The 25,272-nt window shown below is 28.4% G+C and overlaps 1 protein-coding gene across 3 annotated transcripts in view; it reads right to left on the bottom strand.

Moving 5' to 3' along the window:
• The window catches only part of LOC127282314 (programmed cell death 6-interacting protein), a 177,553-nt gene that overhangs the window by 87,952 nt on the left and 64,329 nt on the right, over positions 1–25,272 (bottom strand). For 2 of the 3 annotated variants that reach the window (XM_051306483.1, XM_051306485.1), the window contains 2 exons: positions 17,406–17,507; positions 10,515–10,737 (listed from right to left, as the gene is read on the bottom strand). In XM_051306483.1, coding sequence (XP_051162440.1) covers positions 10,515–10,737; positions 17,406–17,507 — 325 coding nt within the window. Of the gene's footprint in view, positions 1–7,487; positions 7,711–10,514; positions 10,738–17,405; positions 17,508–25,272 lie in introns of all 3 variants that reach the window. The other variant, XM_051306484.1, reaches the window with a different exon arrangement.

The raw sequence follows: 25,272 nt of genomic DNA, 5'->3' as shown, positions 1-25,272 counted from the left end.
GCCCGGTGAGAGAGGCTTTCCTCCCATTGCTCTCACCTCGGTCTTGTGCACGATCTTTAAGCAACTTGTTCATGGCAGATTGGACCATGATGGTTTCCGTAAGGAAAGATCTGCCCAGAACTGCGTCGCAGCAATGATTGCTGATATAACGAATGGCTTTGCTAAATCTTCGCACACTGCAGACCTTTGGATTGACATTAAAGGTGCCTTTAACTTTGTGCGGTCAGCACTACTGAACAGAGATCTAATTGAACTTGGCATACAGCCAAATATCATACATTTTGTTTCTTTCATTACATCCCGCATATATATTTCCTTTAACAGTGATGGCTATGAACAGAGAAATTGTGGTGTAGGAGTTCTGCCCCCGCTTTTATTTAACATCTACCTCCGACATATACAAAATATACTTCTAAAAAATTTTTAATTTACAATATATGCTGACGATCTAATGCTCTGTGATTTGGAGATCGGCCACTTGGAGAAGGACCAACCTACACCCAACTAATTTTTTAATGATCATATACGGACATCTTATCCGGAATTTAAAGTCATTTTTACTGGCGCTTCTCTAAACCCACTTACGGGTCTATCTTCTGCGGCTTTTTGTGTCGAATATAACCGGTATTCATGCGGTTTACCACTCCAACCGGGAGTTTCAATTTTCACCACAGAGAACATAATATAAACAGGGTTCTAATTGTCTCCAATTCTCTTTCGGACATAATTCGCATAAATAATTGCCTGAAATTTAAAAATAACCCGGAATTGGTATATAGAATATTAGAAAGCACATCCCTGAATCGTCAACTGTCGATAATACCTGAGTTTAGGGTAAGTACACTTTTCACGGAAAAAAAGACGATCGGGCTTTAAAGCCCAAAGAACAGCAATTTCACAAGAAGGGCGTATACATGATAGAAAAAAAGCGTAATAGAAAATTAAATATGTAGAGGTCTCTATAGATGAAAATTCAAATCGAAAGAAAAATAGAAATTAAATAATTTAATTGATTATTAATTAAATACTTAATTAATTATTAATTGACTATTATTTAATTAATAATATATTAACTAATTATTGATACACTATTAATTAATTAAATAATTATTAATTAAATAATTGTCAAAAAATAATTTATTATTTAATGACAATTAATTACTTATCAATTCAATATTATATAATTTTAAAAATTAATAAACTTAAATTATTTCCAGCCCAAAAAAAATTGTTGTGTTGAGGAAATACTTTTTTTCAAATTCATCTCTGTAAAAATAAAATTAATTAACTAATTATTGATTTATTTAGTTAATTAATTTTTTCACAGAAAAATTGCAAAAAAATTGTTGCGTTGAGGAAATAATTTTTTTGACAATTCTTCTCTGTAAAAATAAAATTAATTAACTAATTACTGATTTATTTAGATAATTAATTTTTTTACAGTGAAAAATTGTCAAAAAAAATTATTTCCAGCCCAAAAAGCTGGGGGTTAGCTCCAAAATTATAAACATAGTGAAAGATTTCTACGATACGGCTTTCGCCTGTGTGCGTACAGATCAGGGAAATACCGAGTTTGTCAAGGTGACGCGGGGCTTATTACAGGGGGAAGTGTTAAATCCGATCCTTTTTTTTCTTTATATAAGTGATCTCGAAAAATTCCTACTGGACCAGGGTTGTAGAGGTCTCTCAGTCGACGCTTAATAGAGATAGTGTAACTGGCTAATGCGGACGATTTGGTCCTGCTGTCCGACACGCCTGTAGAATTAAATAAAAAACTTGAGGCTCTGGATCATTATTGTAAAGAGAATGTACTAAAAATTAATTTTGATAAATCAAAAATAGTAATTTTTGAAAATGGCTCGGACAGCGGGATCAAGTCTATGAAAAGCTTTAAATTGGGAAAAGAAAAAATTGAGGTAACAAACAAATATAAGTACCTGGGCGTTATCTTTGACAGAAAATGTAATTTCATGGAAGCCTCAAAGAAATTTGTACGTTCGGCTAAAGCAGCGGCGAGCCCGATCGTCTTTTTTTCTGTGAAATATTTTTTCGTTAAAAACTATATTTACCTAGTTTTATTTAGTCTTCTTCTCATTCCGGTATCAGGGGGAATTATCGTGCGGATCACATTTGCAAAGAGATTAATAAATACAGCAATAGAATTTACTTCAGCCCTCCTCTACCATTGGAACCTCCCCCTCCCTTCTCCTTACCTCGCGACTATCGCTTAATGGCGATGACCACACACTCTAATTGTTTGATTTTCCATCATTCGCTCCTCCATCATTAACTCCGCAAGAAGAATTTGCATTAATTTGCCCCACCTCGGCATTAAACGTTTTACTGCCTTCGTCTTCGTCTAATCAACATGTCGAAACAGCAACCAAAGTCCAAATAAAGGAATCTTCGGGTCAGACAGCAACGCGGATGAAGAAATGTCTCCAGCACTTCTTTTATCACATCACCTATGATCACGGACGAAATGACAGAGTCCGAGGTCATCAATCAAATCGATGAGTTACTGAATTTCAATCCTGCTGTTTATGGTCCACAATCTCCGCAGAAGATTCCGAGGAAGCGTACAGTAACTTCGATATTTCGGAACTTCTTAATGGTGTCACATCTAAGAAAGAAGAAGATAATTTAATGGAGGTCGATACATATCAGCCATTAAATATATCTGGTTCTACAATGAAAGAATCAGTGAAAGAGGCCTCCCCAGTATTGAAATTAATTCCGATAGCTCCATATTACGTTCCTACCCCTAAAGCTATTCACGACTTGCGAGAGGAAAGAAAAATCAAAATGCAGAATTTCCTCAAAACAACGAAGACGATTACAGATAAAATCAACAAAAACATTCTTCACAATGAAATTAGGAAGCGTTTTCTAAATTAGTGGCAAGACTATGCAAGTAATTTTCAAAATTTTTTTTTGGGTTCTATTGAATTGATCCACGAAATTTTTTTTACTAGATTACTCTTCCAAGTGTCCCACTTAATAAAAAAATTATGCCCGACATGATTTCAAGGTGCGTCACGTTGAAAAACTCAAAAAACCGAGCTTGGTACATGTTTATGTAGTGTATGACGGACAAATGTTTAAAAATCGATAAAATTCTCTTGGAATTTGTTAGACTGGGATATTTGGGGTATCTAAGTACAATTTTAGAGTAGTTTTTCAAAATTATAAAATTTTTTAAAAAAACGTAAAAATTTTGGATTTTAAATTTTTTTGGGGTTCTATTGAATTGGTAAACAAAATTTTTCTTATCAAATTACTCTTCCAAGTGTTCCACTGAATAAAAAAATTATACCTGTCATGATTTGAAGGTGCGTCACCGTGAAAAATTCTTGGTACATGTTTATGTAGTATATGACTGTCAAACTTTTACAAATAGAACTATTTTCATAAATCTATTATGTAGAGAAACAAATAATTTTTTATTAATCATTTTTACAAATGCGGGTAGGACCTAATACTTTAGCACCATCTATATCGAAATTCAAATAGCGGATAATTTTTTACAGTCTTTACTTGAAAACAAGACAATAAAATGCTTCGTTCTTTAGGATAATTGATTTTTTTTCAAGAAATACACCAGCTTAAACTTTTTTTGAGTTAAAAGAATAAAAAAAAATATTGATAAATTAAATATAAGCACTTGTTTACGAAAAACTGTGTTTCGGACGGAATTCCGTAAATTTTTAATTTTTTTTTGTCAAATATTATTATTTAAAAATAATATTTGTTAATTAATACACAACACACACACACACATATTAAGTTTCTAATACTATATAATCAAACAATATTTCAAATTAATTTAATAACTATTTATCATTTTATTTTTCGTTTATTTTAATTCCAAAATCAATAGTTATTTCGCAAATGATTTCAGATTATTGAACTTCATATTGCGAAATAATTTGAACTAAATTGTCAATCGATTTCCCCAATTGTGGGACTTACAATGTATAGAAGTTGCCACATTAATTTGGAAAATTAGGAAACATATAAATCATAAAGGTAATTCAGGTGGTTGAACCGATCACGCCACGATTAAAATGCAAGTTTTGCTAAAACTCGCATTAAAACAACGAGGTGTTGATTGCAAAATCAACCCTCCCACTACTTAAAATAACATACAAACAGGGTGTGATCGTTGCCACCGAATTATTCTTCGAGGAGTCTTAAGGGGGTAGTCTGGTGTTTAGGCCTTTTTTTAGGAGCTTATTTCAGAATTTATTTTTATTATAAAATAAAATATAATCACACCAAATCTTTTTACATTGTTTTATTCTCCTTTTGAAGTGTTGAAAAAAATTATAATCGATTATTTTTTACTAGACATTGTTATTTATATTTAATATTAATGTTTATATCAAAAAAATGCTGGCGCAGGTGATTTACAAAAATCTGTTCGACCGATTGCTCCAATTTTTTTTTTAGCTTATTTTACACAAGTATGGCTGTGGCCCGTACTAGAATTACGCAATTTTAATGATAACTTTTTTTTATTTTTAACTTTTTGTCAATAAAAAAGAGACAATTTTTGAATCTTTTTGCTTATATAGTCCGCTATTTTGTTATTTATTAACAAAAATGTTTTATTCTAGTACGGGCCAGAGCCATGCTTGTGTAGAATATGCTGTAAAAAAATTGGAGCAATCGGTCGGATAGATTTTTGTAAATCATCTGTGCCAGCATTTTTTTGTTATAAACATTAATATTAAATATAAATAACAAAATATAGTAAAAAATAATCGATTATAATTTTTTTCAACACTTCATGATTAGAATAAAACGAAGTAAAAAGATTTGGTGTGATTATAATTTATTTTATAATAAAAATAAATCCTGAAATAAGCTCCCAAAAAGGCATCGAAACACCAGACTACCCCCTTAATTTGTTTTTCCCGCAGAGCGGATGTGTTTCCCGCAAAAAGGCGGACGATTATTAAAGTTTTACTCTCACTGAGAGTGGTTAAGATTGTTGTTTGTTCCCCGCAGTAAGGGTTGAAATTGTTGAATTTATTTATAAAATACAAGTGAATATTCTATGATTAGTGAAATCTATTGAGTTATAAAAGATCGTTTAAAAAAAAGGAAATTTAATTATACAATTATAAAGAGTCATAAATGATAAAAGTGCAGAAACCAGTTAAATTCAGAAGGTGTTGATTTATTACAACAATTGTTTATATCTCAAAATTAACTGTTTGGAAAATTCAGGTTTGGTGAACCCAATATTCTGAATTTTTAATAAGCAGATTTTTGAAAAATAAAAATAATTGTTTAAAAACAATAAATATTACAAGTTTAGTAAAAAGAAATTCATAAAGAACAGAGGAAGGCAAAATAGACTTCCGCATATTTGAGAATCACATATAAAATACGAATGTCAAACTCTCAAGCGTTGGAAAAGTAATTTGATACTTATCTGTAACATTTATTTTATCATTCTTTGGTGAGTTGTTTTAAATCTTTATGTATTAATTCTAACACAAAGAATCTATAAACGAAAAACAAACACTATTACATTTAGTTCAAACACATAAATTATTTTCTTATTGATGAAAATTGCCTTTTATTTGATCTCTTTGTTTTGCTTGTAATAAGTGATTTTTGTGAGACTTGATTTTCAATCAAGTAGCTTAAAGTAAATGTTGTTTTAATTGTAATCAATTTATTAAAATAAAAATTAGTATTATTTCTAACTTTATTATTTTCTCGTCAAATTATCTATTTTATTTTCTTTTGTTAATTAACTTCCGTCTTTAACAAACTGTAACAGTACTTTCTTGGAAATAACATGGAAATAACAAACAAGAATGCAATTTTCAAGTGGAGAATTAATAAAAACTAAAAAGTATAGCAGCTAAGATTTACCAATCACGTTAATCTCCTCCTGTACGCAGAATCGCGAAACATTTATTGATGTATTACCTACCAAACGACTATCAAAATCAGGAAAATAGTGTTAATATGATTGTATGTTGAAAAAGTTATTGTCATTATTTTCGTGATTGGTGAATTTTAGCTGGTGTACTTTTTAGTTTTTATTAATTCTTCAAATGAAAAATGCATTCCTGTTTGTTATTTCCGAGAAAGTACTGTTAGAGTTTTTCGTAAAAAAGTGCTTATATTTAATTTATCGACATTAATTTTTTTTCATTATTTTAACTCAAAAAAAGTTTTACCTGGTGTCTTTCTTAACAATTATCCTAAAGGTCGAAGTATTTTATTGTCTTGTTTTCAAGTAAAGACTGTAAACAATTATCCGCAATTTTGGTGCTGATTTATTAAGACCTATCCGCAATTGTAAAAATTTTTTTTATAGAAAATTATTTTGTCTCTCTACAAAATAGATTTCTGAAAATAGATCTATTTGTAAAAGTTTGACAGTCCTTCGAAGGGTTTTTTAAGTTTTTCACGGTGACGCACCTTCAAATCATGCCAGGCATAATTGTTTTTATTAAGTGGGACACTTGGAAGAGTAAAATGGTAAAAAAATTTGGTGTACCAATTCAATAGAACTCCAAAAAAAATTTCAAAATCCAAAATTTTTGGTATATTGTATAGTAAAATGGAAAAAAAATTTTGATGTACGAATTGAATGGAACTCCAAAAAAATTTTTTTTTAATTTCAAAATTCAAATTTTTGAGTCTTTTGAAAAAAAAATGGTGACAATTTTTTTTTATAATCGTATTACTTGTCTCTATAACATATCCAAATCTCATTAAAATCCATCTAGTAGTTTTCGAGAAAAATGCCTTTTTGGATTTTTCTTTACTCTTCATAACTCCCAAAAAACGCAAAATTTTGAGTTAAAAATTTCAGAAAGTTATATTCATGTGGGTGGGAACATATAGTAATGATATGAATAAAATACGAGCGTGGGCAATTTTTCCATACTTATCCAGCTATACCCTTGCAAAATTTTTTATTTTTCCCTGTACTCTTTTGTTTTTACATCATTTATATAATTTTTTTCCACTTTAATAGAAAATGCATTATGCCATTGTCTTCCTTATTAAAATAAACGTAAAAACTCCACTATATAAAAGTTGTTTTTAGTAAAATAGAAACCTTACACATACGTTTCAAATCTGAGGTGCCAAACAACCCCGTTTTTCCATTAGAGGGTAAAAAAGTCATATTTCCATTCTAGGGTTAAAAATACTACACGTCTTGCGTCGAGAAAAAAAATCAGGACAATCAACGGTTTTTTTAATAATTGCTTTCTTAAAAAAATTAAAAAATTTATGATTACGACATCAAATTGTGAACCTCTTACATTTGATAATTAATAATTTTAAAGGGAATAAATTTTTTACCATAATATTATGGTTAATGAACTCAGGGAATCATCAAGTTTTACATATATTAAAACTATATTTTTTACAAATTTGGTCGCAACTACTTTCAGACGAAAGTCAGTGAAATGGCCGATATTTATATTTATTATAATTATTGAACAAACCTTTAAATTCTGAAGAGAAAGTTTCTGGTACAGGAAACAGTTTTGCTAAACATGCTTTACCAATAGGTTCTAAGCTCTTAACGTCTGGAATTCTTTCATGATAAATAAAATCATTATCCCTTTTAGAATCATTAAACATTTTTTGAGCTTTAATAGCATAATCTTGAAATAAATTAGATTTATTTGAACGATTTTGTGCAATTTTAAAAAGCTCAACCGCATACTGAAAATAAATTACAATTTTAAATTTCTTAAGTACATTTTTTATTCAAACAGAATAATGGGGATAAACGGTACAGTGATTGACAGTTTAAACATTTGTGGATTATATATATATATATATATATATATATATATATATATATGTAATTTAAGATTCCAAATTATAAAAATAAAACCAACTGAAATGTAATCTGAATAGTCTAATAAATCAATAATTTTTATTTAATTAATTACACAGGTCTACAAGGATTTTTTTTTTGAAATATCAGAGTGGTTTCCGATGAATTTTTGTGTGCTGAACACGATTTCAGATTCTAAAATTGCGTATCATGTCAGGATTTTGATTAAAGTAAGGGTAAAGTCTCCAATAACCGTGTTTTACAGGGTTTTCAGTATTTTTTTTCTCCTTAACCTGACGTGATAGAGACTTCTATATATAGGCTTAAATTAAATAAAAGATTGTACACTCATATTAAAACTCATATGCACAAGATAAAAAATATTTGGAATTTTTTAAAAAAATTAGGTTCGAGACATCCAAAAAGTTTATTGGGGTAATTACCCCCAATATTCTGAATTTTTAATAAGCAGATTTTTGAAAAATAAAAATAATTGTTTAAAAACAATAAATATTACAAGTTTAGTAAAAAGAAATTCATAAAGAACAGAGGAAGGCAAAATAGACTTCCGCATATTTGAGAATCACATATAAAATACGAATGTCAAACTCTCAAGCGTTGGAAAAGTAATTTGATACTTATCTGTAACATTTATTTTATCATTCTTTGGTGAGTTGTTTTAAATCTTTATGTATTAATTCTAACACAAAGAATCTATAAACGAAAAACAAACACTATTACATTTAGTTCAAACACATAAATTATTTTCTTATTGATGAAAATTGCCTTTTATTTGATCTCTTTGTTTTGCTTGTAATAAGTGATTTTTGTGAGACTTGATTTTCAATCAAGTAGCTTAAAGTAAATGTTGTTTTAATTGTAATCAATTTATTAAAATAAAAATTAGTATTATTTCTAACTTTATTATTTTCTCGTCAAATTATCTATTTTATTTTCTTTTGTTAATTAACTTCCGTCTTTAACAAACTGTAACAGTACTTTCTTGGAAATAACATGGAAATAACAAACAAGAATGCAATTTTCAAGTGGAGAATTAATAAAAACTAAAAAGTATAGCAGCTAAGATTTACCAATCACGTTAATCTCCTCCTGTACGCAGAATCGCGAAACATTTATTGATGTATTACCTACCAAACGACTATCAAAATCAGGAAAATAGTGTTAATATGATTGTATGTTGAAAAAGTTATTGTCATTATTTTCGTGATTGGTGAATTTTAGCTGGTGTACTTTTTAGTTTTTATTAATTCTTCAAATGAAAAATGCATTCCTGTTTGTTATTTCCGAGAAAGTACTGTTAGAGTTTTTCGTAAAAAAGTGCTTATATTTAATTTATCGACATTAATTTTTTTTCATTATTTTAACTCAAAAAAAGTTTTACCTGGTGTCTTTCTTAACAATTATCCTAAAGGTCGAAGTATTTTATTGTCTTGTTTTCAAGTAAAGACTGTAAACAATTATCCGCAATTTTGGTGCTGATTTATTAAGACCTATCCGCAATTGTAAAAATTTTTTTTATAGAAAATTATTTTGTCTCTCTACAAAATAGATTTCTGAAAATAGATCTATTTGTAAAAGTTTGACAGTCCTTCGAAGGGTTTTTTAAGTTTTTCACGGTGACGCACCTTCAAATCATGCCAGGCATAATTGTTTTTATTAAGTGGGACACTTGGAAGAGTAAAATGGTAAAAAAATTTGGTGTACCAATTCAATAGAACTCCAAAAAAAATTTCAAAATCCAAAATTTTTGGTATATTGTATAGTAAAATGGAAAAAAAATTTTGATGTACGAATTGAATGGAACTCCAAAAAAATTTTTTTTTAATTTCAAAATTCAAATTTTTGAGTCTTTTGAAAAAAAAATGGTGACAATTTTTTTTTATAATCGTATTACTTGTCTCTATAACATATCCAAATCTCATTAAAATCCATCTAGTAGTTTTCGAGAAAAATGCCTTTTTGGATTTTTCTTTACTCTTCATAACTCCCAAAAAACGCAAAATTTTGAGTTAAAAATTTCAGAAAGTTATATTCATGTGGGTGGGAACATATAGTAATGATATGAATAAAATACGAGCGTGGGCAATTTTTCCATACTTATCCAGCTATACCCTTGCAAAATTTTTTATTTTTCCCTGTACTCTTTTGTTTTTACATCATTTATATAATTTTTTTCCACTTTAATAGAAAATGCATTATGCCATTGTCTTCCTTATTAAAATAAACGTAAAAACTCCACTATATAAAAGTTGTTTTTAGTAAAATAGAAACCTTACACATACGTTTCAAATCTGAGGTGCCAAACAACCCCGTTTTTCCATTAGAGGGTAAAAAAGTCATATTTCCATTCTAGGGTTAAAAATACTACACGTCTTGCGTCGAGAAAAAAAATCAGGACAATCAACGGTTTTTTTAATAATTGCTTTCTTAAAAAAATTAAAAAATTTATGATTACGACATCAAATTGTGAACCTCTTACATTTGATAATTAATAATTTTAAAGGGAATAAATTTTTTACCATAATATTATGGTTAATGAACTCAGGGAATCATCAAGTTTTACATATATTAAAACTATATTTTTTACAAATTTGGTCGCAACTACTTTCAGACGAAAGTCAGTGAAATGGCCGATATTTATATTTATTATAATTATTGAACAAACCTTTAAATTCTGAAGAGAAAGTTTCTGGTACAGGAAACAGTTTTGCTAAACATGCTTTACCAATAGGTTCTAAGCTCTTAACGTCTGGAATTCTTTCATGATAAATAAAATCATTATCCCTTTTAGAATCATTAAACATTTTTTGAGCTTTAATAGCATAATCTTGAAATAAATTAGATTTATTTGAACGATTTTGTGCAATTTTAAAAAGCTCAACCGCATACTGAAAATAAATTACAATTTTAAATTTCTTAAGTACATTTTTTATTCAAACAGAATAATGGGGATAAACGGTACAGTGATTGACAGTTTAAACATTTGTGGATTATATATATATATATATATATATATATATATATATATATGTAATTTAAGATTCCAAATTATAAAAATAAAACCAACTGAAATGTAATCTGAATAGTCTAATAAATCAATAATTTTTATTTAATTAATTACACAGGTCTACAAGGATTTTTTTTTTGAAATATCAGAGTGGTTTCCGATGAATTTTTGTGTGCTGAACACGATTTCAGATTCTAAAATTGCGTATCATGTCAGGATTTTGATTAAAGTAAGGGTAAAGTCTCCAATAACCGTGTTTTACAGGGTTTTCAGTATTTTTTTTCTCCTTAACCTGACGTGATAGAGACTTCTATATATAGGCTTAAATTAAATAAAAGATTGTACACTCATATTAAAACTCATATGCACAAGATAAAAAATATTTGGAATTTTTTAAAAAAATTAGGTTCGAGACATCCAAAAAGTTTATTGGGGTAATTACCCCCATTTTTTCAAAAATACTTTTTTTTCTTGCGCATATGGGTCTTAAAGTGTACGATTTAAGGTTTAATTTATGCCTATAGGGGCCGTCCATATATTACGTAACGCTCAAGGGGGGAGGGGGGGGGGGTTACCAGACACTGCACAGTGGGGCCAAAAACACGTCCGTGGACAAATTAACTTAGAGCCTACAAATTTCAACCGATTTTGACGTTCTTTGAATTGACTTAAAGGTAATAAAATTCCACACAGCGCTGTCGTTTTTGTTTTTTTAAAAAAAAATTTTTTCTATTGTTTATTTATTGTTAAAGTTGAAAAATTTTTTTTTTCTTCTCTAAAAACTACATAAGTTTTTCAAAAAGGACGGTATTACATCAACAAAGCCTAAAATTGTTAAAGCAATGATTTGAGAACATTTTCTGAGATTTAAATAATTGTTTAAAAATTTTTTTTAATTGTTATTAACAAATTAGCGGACTAAAGACGATTTAATTGTTTTTTTTACTTTTAGCAATTGAAATGCATGTAATCTTTTGTATTTAAGGGCCAAAAGTAATTAACATTGAAAATAATTATTATAAACTAATTATTGTTATTTTTTAAACAATTTTTATAAACAATTTTCTTTATCTTAGTTCTTTATAACTAAATTATTTAAATATTGTGTTCAGTCTACTATATTATTACTCAAGATGAACAAATATTGCTAAATTTTGACAATTTTCAACTTAGCTTTGTTTAAACAACTCTTAATTAACAAATACACAGTGACGTTGTTTTTAGTTGTTTCAAATTCGTTTTTTTTCAAGACTCCTTAATTTTTAAATATTTTTATATTACACCGTCCGACACGATTTTTCACACATGAAAAAATCAATGATTTTCAGAAACACCAAAAAAAAGATACCCGTGTCTGTCCGTTTTGCTAGATCAGGTCATTTTTTGCTTTTAGAGGTAAAAACAGCCCTTAAATGAAAGGTGATAGGAAATCTTGTACAAATTAATAATTTTTTATGAAACCTGGTATCTCGGGGTTTTCCGGGTCGCTGATTACGAATCTGATGTCAGATTTTCAAAATTCAAAATGGTGGATTCAATATGGCGTTCGAAATTTATAAAAGTTCATCGAATTTACTTGAAACTTGTTACTTTAAGGTTTTTGGGGTCGCTGATTGCGAATATGATGTCAGATTTTTAAAATTCAAAATGACAGATTCAATATAGCGTTTGAAATTTTTAAAAATTCGTCGAATTCACTTGAAACTTGTTACTTGAAGGTTTTTGGGGTCGCTGATAACGAATATGATGTCAGATTTTGAAAATTCAACATGGCGGATCCAATATGGCAGTCGAAATTTATAAATATTAATTATTTTTTATAAAATTTGATGTCTAGGGGCTTTTGAGGTCGCTGATAATAACATAATAATAATAATAATAATAACAACATAAAAACATTTATAAATTTCGACCACCATATTGGATCCGCCATTTTGAATTTTGAAAAGCCGACATCAAATTCGTAATCAGCAACCCCAAAAACCTTCAAGTAACAAGTTTCAAGTGAATTCGACGAATTTTTAAAAATTTCAAACGCTATATTGAATCTGCCATTTTGAATTTTAAAAATCTGACTTCAGATTTGTGCTCAGCGACCCCAAAAACTTCTAGACACCAAGTTTTATAAAAAATGATTAATATTTATAAATTTCGACCGCCATATTGGATCCGCCATTTTGAATTATTAAAATCTGACATCATATTCGTTATCAGCGACCCCAAAAACCTTCAAGTAACAAGTTTCAAGTGAATTCGATGAACTTTTATAATTTCGACCGCTATATTGAATCCGCCATTTTGAATTTTGAAAATCTGACATCATATTCGCAATCAGCGACCCCAAAAACCCCTAAGTAACAACTTTCAAATGAATTGGTGAATTATTATAAATTTTAACCGCCATATTGGATCCGCCATTTTGAATTTTGAAAATCCGACATCAGATTCGTAATCAGCGACCCGGAAAACCCCGAGATACCAGGTTTCATAAAAAATTATTTATTTGTACAAGATTTCCTATCACCTTTCATTTAAGGGTTGATTTTACCCCTAAAAGCAAAAAATGACCTGATCTAGCAAAACGGACAGACACGGGTATCTTTTTTTTGGTGTTTCTGAAAATCATTGATTTTTTCATGTGTGAAAAATCGTGTCGGACGGTGTAATATAAAAATATTTAAAAATTAAGCCCACGTGAAAAAGTTCCCGGGAATTTCCCGGGAGTTGATTCCCGGGAATCTCCCGGGAGTTGATTCCCGGGAATCTCCCGGGAATTTCTCAGAAAAAATTCCCGCAAACTTGTTAACCCTTACGTGAAGCATTGTAGGTGTCTCTGAAACAAAAAACTTTTGTTTAAGGCGTAAAAAATTTTTGTAAGTATTTAAAATGTTTCATTTAACACTAGGAAGTACCCAGAAGCATATTTAAAGTTTAGGTTAATCATATTTTGCATGTTAATTACTTATAGGAACCTATTCAAGGTTTCAGTCTGAGATCCAGGTAATTAATCGACATTTTCCAATGTATTAAACTGAAAAAAAATCAATAGTCGATTACTAGGATCTCTCCAGGTACTTCTCTAAAAGTTAGTTAAATTTCGATAACTTCTTCGAGGAAGAAAACCCTAAAATATGAAAGACGATCGCTACAAGAGAATTCCAGGTACCTATGATTACTCAGGGTAATTTTTCGTCAACTTCTGGAACAAGTTAACCTTAAAACGTGATAAATGATCACTAGGAAGTTTCAAAATACTTTCCTAGTGTTCAGGTCGTTTTCATAAACTTTTTCAGGGAAGTTTATGTTAAACAGCTCAATCGTTTACGAGAAGCAATTATCATATTACCTAAACTCAGTCAAAATCAAATATCTTCAATTAACCTTTAAATATTTGCTCCTAGGTCAATTGATTTTTATCAACTGTCTCTGTCAAATTAAATATAAATCAGTTAATTATTTATTCCATGTAATTTCAAACAAAAAGTTTTTATCATAATTAAAATTTTTTCTTCTGATTATTTATTTATCAATTTATATTTATATTTTTAATTCTTGAAAAACAACTAAAATATCTTCAAAAATATCGTTGATTTTTTTAATTTTTATTAAACTTTTATGTACAGACATTTACTAAATTACAGAATAAAACATTTTGATTAATTTTTTTTAACTATAAAACATTCTCGAAGTATTAAACGTAACATACAAAAATACCAACAAAATTGTCTGAATTTGAAATTTCATAACCTAAACTTTAAATATGCTTCTGGGTACTTCCTAGTGTTAAATGAAACTTTTTAAATACTTACAAAAATTTTTTACGCCTTAAACAAAAGTTTTTTGTTTCAGAGACACCTACAATGCTTCACGTAAGGGTTAACAAGTTTGCGGGAATTTTTTCTGAGAAATTCCCGGGAGATTCCCGGGAGTCTTCCGGGAACTTTTTCACGTGGGAAGGAGTCTTGAAAAAAAACGAATTTGAAACAACTAAAAACAACGTCATTGTGTATTTGTTAATTAAGAGTTGTTTAAACAAAGCTAAGTTGAAAATTGTCAAAATTTAGCAATATTTGTTCATCTTGAGTAATAATATAGTAGACTGAACACAATATTTAAATAATTTAGTTATAAAGAACTAAGATAAAGAAAATTGTTTATAAAAATTGTTTAAAAAATAACAATAATTAGTTTATAATAATTATTTTCAATGTTAATTACTTTTGGCCCTTAAATACAAAAGATTACATGCATTTCAATTGCTAAAAGTAAAAAAAACAATTAAATCGTCTTTAGTCCGCTAATTTGTTAATAACAATTAAAAAAAATTTTTAAACAATTATTTAAATCTCAGAAAATGTTCTCAAATCATTGCTTTAACAATTTTAGGCTTTGTTGATGTAATACCGTCCTTTTTGAAAAACTTATGTAGTTTTTAGAGAAGAAAAAAAAATTTTTCAACTTTAACAATAAATAAACAATAGAAAAAATTTTTTTTTAAAAAAACAAAAACGACAGCGCTGTATGGAATTTTATTACCTTTAAGTCAATTCAAAGAACGTCAAAATCGGTTGAAATTTGTAGGCTCTAAGTTAATTTGTCCACGGACGTGTTTTTGGCCCCACTGTGCACTGTTATGGTCTTATTACGATGGGGAAGGGGGGGTCGAAGTATAGTGTTACGTAACAAATAAAAAAATTATTTATTGAAAGAAAAAAATAATCACATGAAGTAATAATGAAACTATTTTCACTAGCATAAATTTTGGCGGGTATTCCCTGTTATTTCTTTCTACAAGTGATACACGGATTGGTAGTTTATTTTCTTATCTCAGGGTGCAGTCTCTTTGCTTTAAAAATCAAGAACGCACGAGCGACTGCACTCTGAGACTATGATCATGAACAAGTAACAGACAAGTGAACTTAACCTTATTTATAACAGAAACGATATGGTCATACCCTTAGTTTTGTGTTTAAGAAATAAAATTCTAGTTGGTCGCAATAGACATCCAAAATAAAATGAGGCGAAAAAAATTTCAAATTTGCTATGTGTGTGGTGTTAATATTTATTGCACGTAAGTATAAACGAATTTTATATTGATTACTCTTTTGTTTTTCTTCTGAACTGTTTATTCAGTGTTTGATGCTTGAATTTGCGCTTAAAATATTTTTCAATTACATTAACTTATATTTATATATGAAATGCATGTTAAATATTAATTTTTCACGATTAATGAAATAACAATTTGATTTAATTGTATGTTTTGAAGATGTTAACAGACCAAGTTTTTTTTAACCACATTTATAGAAAATATTCGAAAAAATTCAAACATGCGACCGAGTCTGAGAAAACGGTCTTATCAACAATATTATTTTTTAAACTTGAAAATATAAGAAAATAAAATTTTAAAAAATTCGATTTTTTATTCCATGCCCCATTTTCTCATTAAGTTAAATAAAAATATTTTTATAAAATATCATTTCGTTGTCGTTTAATTGATAAATTATAATCATTTTTAAAGAAATCAAAATGTTACGTAACATAAGTGGGGGGAGGGGGGTCTTTATCCACCGTTACGGTAGTGTTACGAGGGGGGAGGGGAGTGTCTAAAATTGCCAAAAAAAGCGTTATGTAATATGTGGACGACCCCAATAGAGGTCTCTAGCACGTCAAGTTAAGGAGAAAATAAATACTGAAAAAAGTTTTATTTTTTAGACCTGTGTTATTAGAATACTCTAATAAAGATATATGTACTTAATTAATATTGATCAGTATTAACTTTATTCATTATTAGATTTTTGTTACCACTAAATACCAATTTATTTTATATAATCTATTATGTAATGTTCCTCAGAGATGTCTTTAGAACTAGGAACTTCAAATATTTAAATAATTAAATAAATAGTTACAAATAAAAAGTAACTTATTTTAAGATATGAACGTAAATAAGAAAAATTAAGATATATCTCACCTAGAAAGAAAAAAATACTTATTGGCCCTGTCATACAATTGATCATAAAATTCGACAGTGATTGCCCACATAAAATTTGGAAATATTCAGTAAAAACTAATGAATGCTTGAAAATATTGAAGAAAAAATATTTTAAAATAGTTATCTTTTATTAGAAATAATTCAAATCAATCAAAATGCAAAAGTGTATTGAGTTGTATTAAAGTTAAAATGTGAGATAAATTTGAGGTTATTGTCAATGTTTTCAAAACAATATAATATTTTATTCCTAAAGTATCAATTGATGTCTCTTTTTTACACCTTAAACAAAAAAAAATATGCAGAATTCAGATTCGTACACAAAATAAAATATGACAAGAGAATTTTTATCCCTCAGGAACAAACATGACCTGACGTCCGAGTAAAAAGTTAATTTTTTTCATCGGTAGAAAAAATGAATGGCTTTTTCACCAAGTTGGTGTTTCTAGCACGAGTGGTATCTACTATAATATACTATTTTTAAGTATTTTTGAAATTATTGTAATGTGGGCAATCACTATCAAGAGAGCAACGACTGTACCGTTCACATCTATGTTACTTACCTCTAATCTAGCTATCTCCATACCAACTTGTTTTTGAGTTTTACAAACCAGTGACTGATAAAATTCGGCCAAGGCATGATAACCTGCTTGTTTTCCAGACATCTAACACAATGAGTAAAAATATATATATCAATTTTATACAATAATTTATTTTTCCAATTAAAACTAGTTTAAAAAAAAAATATATATATATACTAGGGGGGCGAACCACCTATTTAAATTTACTAAAAATATTAAATATTATTTTGATTAAATTTACATTAGTTAATAAAAAGTTTTTAAATTTGAACAGCAGAAATTTATTTATATTTTAATATGAACATAAACTATATTTTAACTTGCATCCGAAAACTAAATTTTCATCTATTCTGCAATTAAAAATTAATTAGGAACGGAATAAGTTTATAATGATAATGATAATAATATAGTAATGATATATATATGGGACGTTCTTTGTCAACCGGACCACCCCATCTCTCCATAATTGGTTTAATTTAAAAAAAATTTAGCATATTGGAAAAATTAGCTTGGAATGTCTACTTTTTAACCCCGTTGGGCGCTTTTTGAAATTCAAAATGGCGACTTAAATATGGCGCCTAAACGACATAAAAAATTCACTAATATGATCTATATTATTGTTTAAAGCTTCACATATGAAGATAAAAATAACGACAACATAGTTTCCTTACAAACTGATAACGTATCTCCTTTCAAAATTCAAAATGGCGGATTAAATATGGCGGATAAAATTAAAAATTGAGCTAGGCTCGTGAAAATTACAACTCGGGGGTTTTCGAGGTTGCTGGTTACAAATTTGATGTCAGTTTTTAAAAATTATAAATGGCGGACCACAAATTTAAAAAATTGTGCTAATTTCGTAAAAATGTCTACATAGGGGTTTTTTGGTCGCTGATTACAAATCCGATATCAGTTTTAAAAAATTTTTAAATGGTTGATGACAAATCTCTATTTAAAATTCAAAATGGCGGATAGAATTAAAAAATTAAGCTAGTCTTTTGATTATTAATTAAATAATCCTCACGCAATTTCCATAAAAAGTTATCTGGCGTTGTATTTGATAAGTTCAAATGGCACTCTTTAACGTTCAATATAAAAAAGTTAAACACAAGACTTTTATGTTTTATTTCTTTACCATCATTATAGTAATAAACAACTGGCATTAAAGTGCATTGATCATTATTATAATGAAATGCTTGAGAAGTATTTTGTATTACGTACACTGAGAGAAGAAAAGCACGGAATCTGAAATGAAGAAGTTCAGCATCTGTACACCAAGTTGAGAGCAGCAGCAGCGTCACTGTGTGATAGATGCCGTACTAAAATGTGAAATGGATGTTGTACTTGGCTTGAGTATAGATACTGTACACAGATATGAACTGTTCAGAAGTACAGTATCTGTCGGTCGCTATGAGACAGATTCCGTATAACTTAGTTCACACCGCTGCCGCGCTGCTAAAGCTTAGTATCTGAACTATGAACGACACCAACTGAACAAAACTAAAGAACGGATACTGACACCCATTTTACACGGCCGGCGTTCGTCACATTACGGATTCTGTGCTTTTCTTCTCTCAATGTAGGCATAGTTCTCGGAAAAATCATACAGTACCAATACTTCTGCTTCTTTAAAATTTTGCTTCCTATCTTCAAGGTACATTGATTGCTGCTTAGATATGAATGAATGTAGTTTCAGTTTAATTAGTTTTTGGCAAAGTTCATCAACAAATTCGATGTTCGATAATTTGCTCGTTATTAAATTTGATCTGTCAGTTGATGTCCATAACTGCATAAAACACTCTCGATGCATGCTTCGTTTAAAATATTTATCATCATTTCTCAGAAGTCTTCAATGCTAGGGCAATCTTTGCAGTTAGCTAAAACACATAATGCAGTTGGATCCTTACATGTAATAAGTCGCAGACAATCTTTATAATTTTCAATTGGTTGATTCATTGTTTTTGTAATCTCTTTAATGTTTAGCGCATCAAGCATTAATTTACAATTTTCGTGAATTACGCATACACATACAGAATGTGTACCGGAACCTCCAGCGAAAACACCATGTTTTGGCCGAAGCTTAGAAAATGCACTAAAACTAACTGGGTTATTAGAATTTATTTTTTTAAATTCCTGATGCAACTCTTTTAAATCTGCTAGTAACAAGCGTTTTTGAAATACAGATCTTTTACCATCAATTTTTACTGATACAGTATCTTTTTTACCAGACATCACTCTACTGTAGAGGTCGCTGTTATAAAATTCGATAACTTTATTCACAGTATCTTCAGGTAACCTTTTTCCAGCCTTAGAAGTGGTTGAAGCTAAAACTTTACTATTCTATCTTAAAGTTCTGGCTTTTTTTAGCTGATCGTCGTGAGGTTCTAAATTCTGTAGCTATTTTGCGAATGCTCCTTGATAATGGAGCTACGGTAAGTATCGTGAATCTTATAGGATCATTTGCAGGCAAGCTTAAGAATTTGTCCTTCAAACCACAAAATAAATCTTCTAACTCTTCAAGTCTAAAAGATTTAACAAATGGAATACCATCTGTTTCTGAATCACTGATACTGCTATTGATCATATCAGTATCAACGGTTTTATGTGAGTTGATATTGTTAGGATCAAATTGTTTCGAATAAAAGGCATTATTTTGCTTTCCAAGTTGAAGCCTACAATTAGCACATATCTTCGAATTGACATGAGCATCAGGAAACCTTTCACGAATTTTTTTTGAAATTGGACGTAAACCTTTTCCACGATGATTTGGTATTTCTAATGGATTGAAACACCTGTCTAAATACTCCCTAGTTTTTGACATATTAAAATATCAAAAACTAAAAGAATATCTAAATTCTACAATGAACAACAAAAATAATTTTTAAGTATTTAAATACTTAAAAACTAAGGAAGCAATAAACAGTACATATCAGAATAATGTTCACGGAAAAGATAATCTTTCGACAAAGATTATTTTTTCCCAAAAATGTCTTTGAAAAAATCTAAAAAAACAAAAAAAACCAGAAAAGAAAAAAGCAAAAAAAAATTTAAGATTTAAAGAACAAGAAAAAAAGAAAGAAAATAAAGAAGAGAAAAAAAGAAAAGAAAGAAAGAAACAGAATAGCTCTGAAAAGAACTGATTTAAACGTATAGAACACAAAAGCACTACTCACCTGTGAAAGTCTACAAAAATTCGTAATATTTTAACCTAAATCTATCCTATACTTATATATTTCCCTATGCGTCTCGCTAGTGAGTGAACTTAGATGTCACCACCTAGCGGAGAAAAAGAAAACTACAAAGTAAAAGGCGGGTAAATTTAAAATGAGAAAAATTTAAAAAGTTAATGTAAATTTACAAAAGTGGCTACTCAAGTGATTTTGGGGTCGCTGATTACGAATCCGGTGTTAGTTTTCAAAAATCCAAAATGGTGGATCCAATATGGCGGACAAAAATTGAAAAATCGTTTAGATTCGCCTGAATCTTGTTACTCGGGCGTTTTTAGGGTCGCTGATTACAAGTCCGTTATTAGTTTTTAAAAATTCAAAATGGCGGACTCAAATTAGTAGCCCAAAAATTAATTAATTAAGTTAAACACGTGAAATTGTTTACTCCGGGGTTTTCGGGGTCACTGATTACGAGTCTGCGGTTACTTTTTAAATATTCTAAATGGCTGACCAAAAATCCAAAAAATTGAGCTAAACTCGTTAAAATGTCTACCTAAGGGTTTTTCAGGACAATCTTTACGAATTCATGGTTACTTTTTAAAAAATCAAAATGGTGGACCAAAATATAAAAAATTGATCTAACTTTTTTATATTGAACGTAAAAAAGTGCCATTTGAACTTATCAAATACAACGCCAGATAACTTTTTATGGAAATTACGTGAGGATTATTTAATTAATAATCAAAAGACTAGCTTAATTTTTTAATTCTATCCGCCATTTTGAATTTTAAATAGAGATTTGTCATCAACCATTTAAAAATTTTTAAAAACTGACATCGGATTTGTAATCAGCGACCAAAAAAACCCCTATGTAGACATTTTTACGAAATTAGCTCAATTTTTTAAATTTGTGGTCCGACATTTTGAATCCGCCAGTTATAATTTTTAAAAACTGACATCAAATTTGTAACCAGCAACCTCAAAAACCCCCAAGTTGTAATTTTCACGAGCCTAGCTCAATTCTTAATTTTATCCGCCATATTTAATCCGCCATTTTGAATTTTTGAATTTTGAAAGGAGATACGTTATCAGTTTGTAAGTAAACTATGTTGTCGTTATTTTTATCGTCATATGTGAAGCTTTAAACAATAATATAGATCATATTAGTGGATTTTTTGTGTTTTTTATGTCGTTTAGGCGCCATATTTAAGTCGCCATTTTGAATTTCAAAAAGCGCCCAACGGGGTTAAAAAGTAGACATTGTAAGCTAATTTTTCCAATATGCTACATTTTTTTTAAATTAAACCAATTATGGAGAGATGGGGTGTTCCGGTTGACAGAGAACGTCCCACATACATACATCCGGACAATTGATCAGGATCTCAAATAACATGTTTCAAAAATTGTTTTCACCATTTTTAAAAATTTTATAAACTAAAGGACTACAAAGTTGTTACTTGGAGGTTTTCAGAGTCACTGATTACGAATATGTTTTTAACTTTGTATCAAATTTTAATGATAGCAAAGTAAAATTATTGAAATACAAGTTAAATTAATACTATATTTATTAAAATACATGATCCGTCATTTTGAATTATTAAAAATTAAGCTTCATATTCGTAATCAAAAACCCCGAGTAACGAATTTCCGGCAAATTAAATCAATTTTTAAAAAAGTTGTCTGTCATATTGAATCAGCCTCAAATTCGGTATCAGTAACCCCAAAAACCTCCGAGTAACGATTTTCAAGCAAATTGAACAGATTTTTAGATGAGTCGTCCGCCATTTTGAATTTTGAAAAACTGACTTGAAATTTGTAATCAGTAACTCCAAACCATTACAATGCTACACAAAAAAAATTATGTTCTGAGCTTCTGACCAGACCCTGACCACTTTATGTTTTCGGAGTCGCTAAAACCGAATCTGAAGTCCGATTAACACCATCTCGTCAGAATTTTGAAATAACCTCAAAAAACACGAAAATTTGACCCAAATTTTTGAAATCAAGAAAAATTTGTATCTCTAAATCTTACCATGACTACTTTATCTTTTTGGGGTCACTGAATGCGAATTTGAAGTCTATTTAACCCCATCACGTCAGGGTTTTGACATAACCTCAAAAATACAAAATTTAAATGTTTTTTAAAGTTATGTCAAAACTCTGACGTGATGGGGTTAAATAGACTTCAATTTGCATTTAGCGACCTCAAAAACATAAAGTAGCCATGGTAAAGTTTAGAGATATAAATTTTTCTTGATTTCGAAAATTTAGTGTCAAATTTCCCAAGTAGCACGTAATATTACAGCAATATTACCCGGTAACATTACTGTAATATTACAGTGATATTAAAATGTCCGCCTCATGGTAATATTACCGGATAATGTTACTGTAATATTAAGGCATTATTACTGTAATATATTGCAGTAATATTATACCGTAATATTAAGGTAATAATACACGAGAATATTGCAGTAATATTAGAAAAATATTATTTCACGAAAGAAATATACCCAACCTGGGAATAGAACTCCGAACTCAAGGCACACAAGTCTAAAGTTTTACCAACAAGACACACTGACTTACAATATATAAATGATTGTGATGCTTTATGAGTAACTGAAATCAATCTGTAATATTACTGTAACATTACCATACACTGAAAAAAAATTTATTTGGATCAAATAAAAAGTATTTGATCCAAATACATCATTTACTTGTCTATTATCCAATAAATATGTATTTGAACCAAATACACATTTACTAAACCTAAGTATTTTTTTATCGTATCAAATAAGTAGTTATTTGAATCAAATACAAAGTATTCAAATCAAATAAATGGAATATTCAAAGCTAATAAATAATTATTTGAATCAATTATGGAAATTATTCCATTCAAATAAATATTTACTAGACATAAGTATTTTATTTTATCGTATCAAATAAATAGTTATTTGAATCAAATACAAAATATTCAAATCAAATAAATGGAATATTCAAAGCTAATAAATAATTATTTGAATCAATTATGAAAATTATTTCATTCAATACAGCATGTTTTTGATTCAAATAAATATTTATTTGCATTAATAAAATATTTTTCTTGAAACAACTAAAAATTTTCTTGAATCAAATATTCGATTATTTGTCATAAGTAATTGTTTTAATTGAAACTAAAACCTCTTTAATTGCGGCAATTATTATTTTATTTGATCCAAATACATAATTTATTTGCATAAAATGTAAGAATTTTTTGATTCAAATAAATCAAAATTTGAATTGAGTAAATAACATATTTATTTACTAATTCTTCCATTTCTAAATTAAATTCTTACTCAAATAAATAAATTAAAAAATATTTAATTTCATGGGGGGAATCGAACCTACGACCTACGTATTATGAGTCTAACGCTTTACTAACTACGCTACGCACGCTACGTGAAAACAAATGTTAACTTCTTGATGCCATTTAAACTTGCAAAATACCTAACTCAGAAAAGTGCTTAACATCATTTAGTTAAAGTTAAGATATTAAATTATATTTTCCAATTAAATGCAATTTATAAAATATAATTAATTATAAGCTTCATGATTATTATCATGACTCATCCCAGGTGATTTTTCAAAAAAAGTGTAAATATATTTTTATTAAAAACGCGTTTTTCGTTGTTCTGAATCATTGTAAACATAAATTTTTTGTTGATGAAAAAATATTTGACTTTTGGACTGAGAATATTAAACAATATATATTATAAATAAATGAATAATTTCAAATACCTAATTCAATATTCTCATTACACTTAAATATTTAATTGATCAAAATATTTTATTTTCCTTTAATAAATATAAAATAGTCTATTAACATTAAATAACGCATTATTTATATTAAATAATTTAGTTAATTAGAATTAATAAAATAAATTTGTTGTATAAAAAACTTTTTATTTGTATCAAAAAAATGAAATATTTGAGTGAAATAAATAAATTAATTTAAGTAACTCATTATTTTCGTTTCAAATAAACATTTAATTAATTAAAATATTGTTCTATTTGTCTTGATAAAATAGTGTATTAGTATTAAATAATTTAGTTTACTTGAATCCATTAAATAAAGTTATTGTATCAAATACTTTTTATTTGTTTCAATAAAACGAAATATTTGAGTGAAATAAATAAATTAATTGTTTCAAGTAAATCATTACTATCGTCTCAAATAAATATTTAATTGATTGAAATATTTTTTTATTTGTCTTGATAAAAAAGTGTATTAGAATTAAATAACGAATTATTTGTATTAAATAATTCAGTTTATTTGAATCCATTACATAAATTTATAGTGTCAAATACTTTTTATTTGTATTAAATAAACGAAATATTTGAGTGAAATAAATGAATGAATAGTTTCAAGTAACTCATTATTTGTATTAAATAAATTCTTTTATTCACTTCAATTATTTATTTAATTGAACCAAATACGATTTATTTGGTTCGAATAAATGCGATTCAAATAATTCAAGTTATTTGAATCAAATACATATTTTATTGATCCAAATAAAAAGTATTTGAACCAATTAAATATTTTTCAAATAATTTGAAGTATCTAAATCAAATAAATTTTTTTTCAGTTCATGTATATACTAATATTTATAACAAACTTTTGTGTTAAGATGCATTTTATAAAAAAT

This window comes from Leptopilina boulardi, unplaced genomic scaffold (genome assembly GCF_019393585.1).
Source record: "Leptopilina boulardi isolate dan_hultmark-lab unplaced genomic scaffold, ZJU_Lbou_2.1 LbouV2_297, whole genome shotgun sequence".
NCBI classification, from domain to species: domain Eukaryota; kingdom Metazoa; phylum Arthropoda; class Insecta; order Hymenoptera; family Figitidae; genus Leptopilina; species Leptopilina boulardi.
This window is presented reverse-complemented; position numbering and strand designations above follow the sequence as displayed.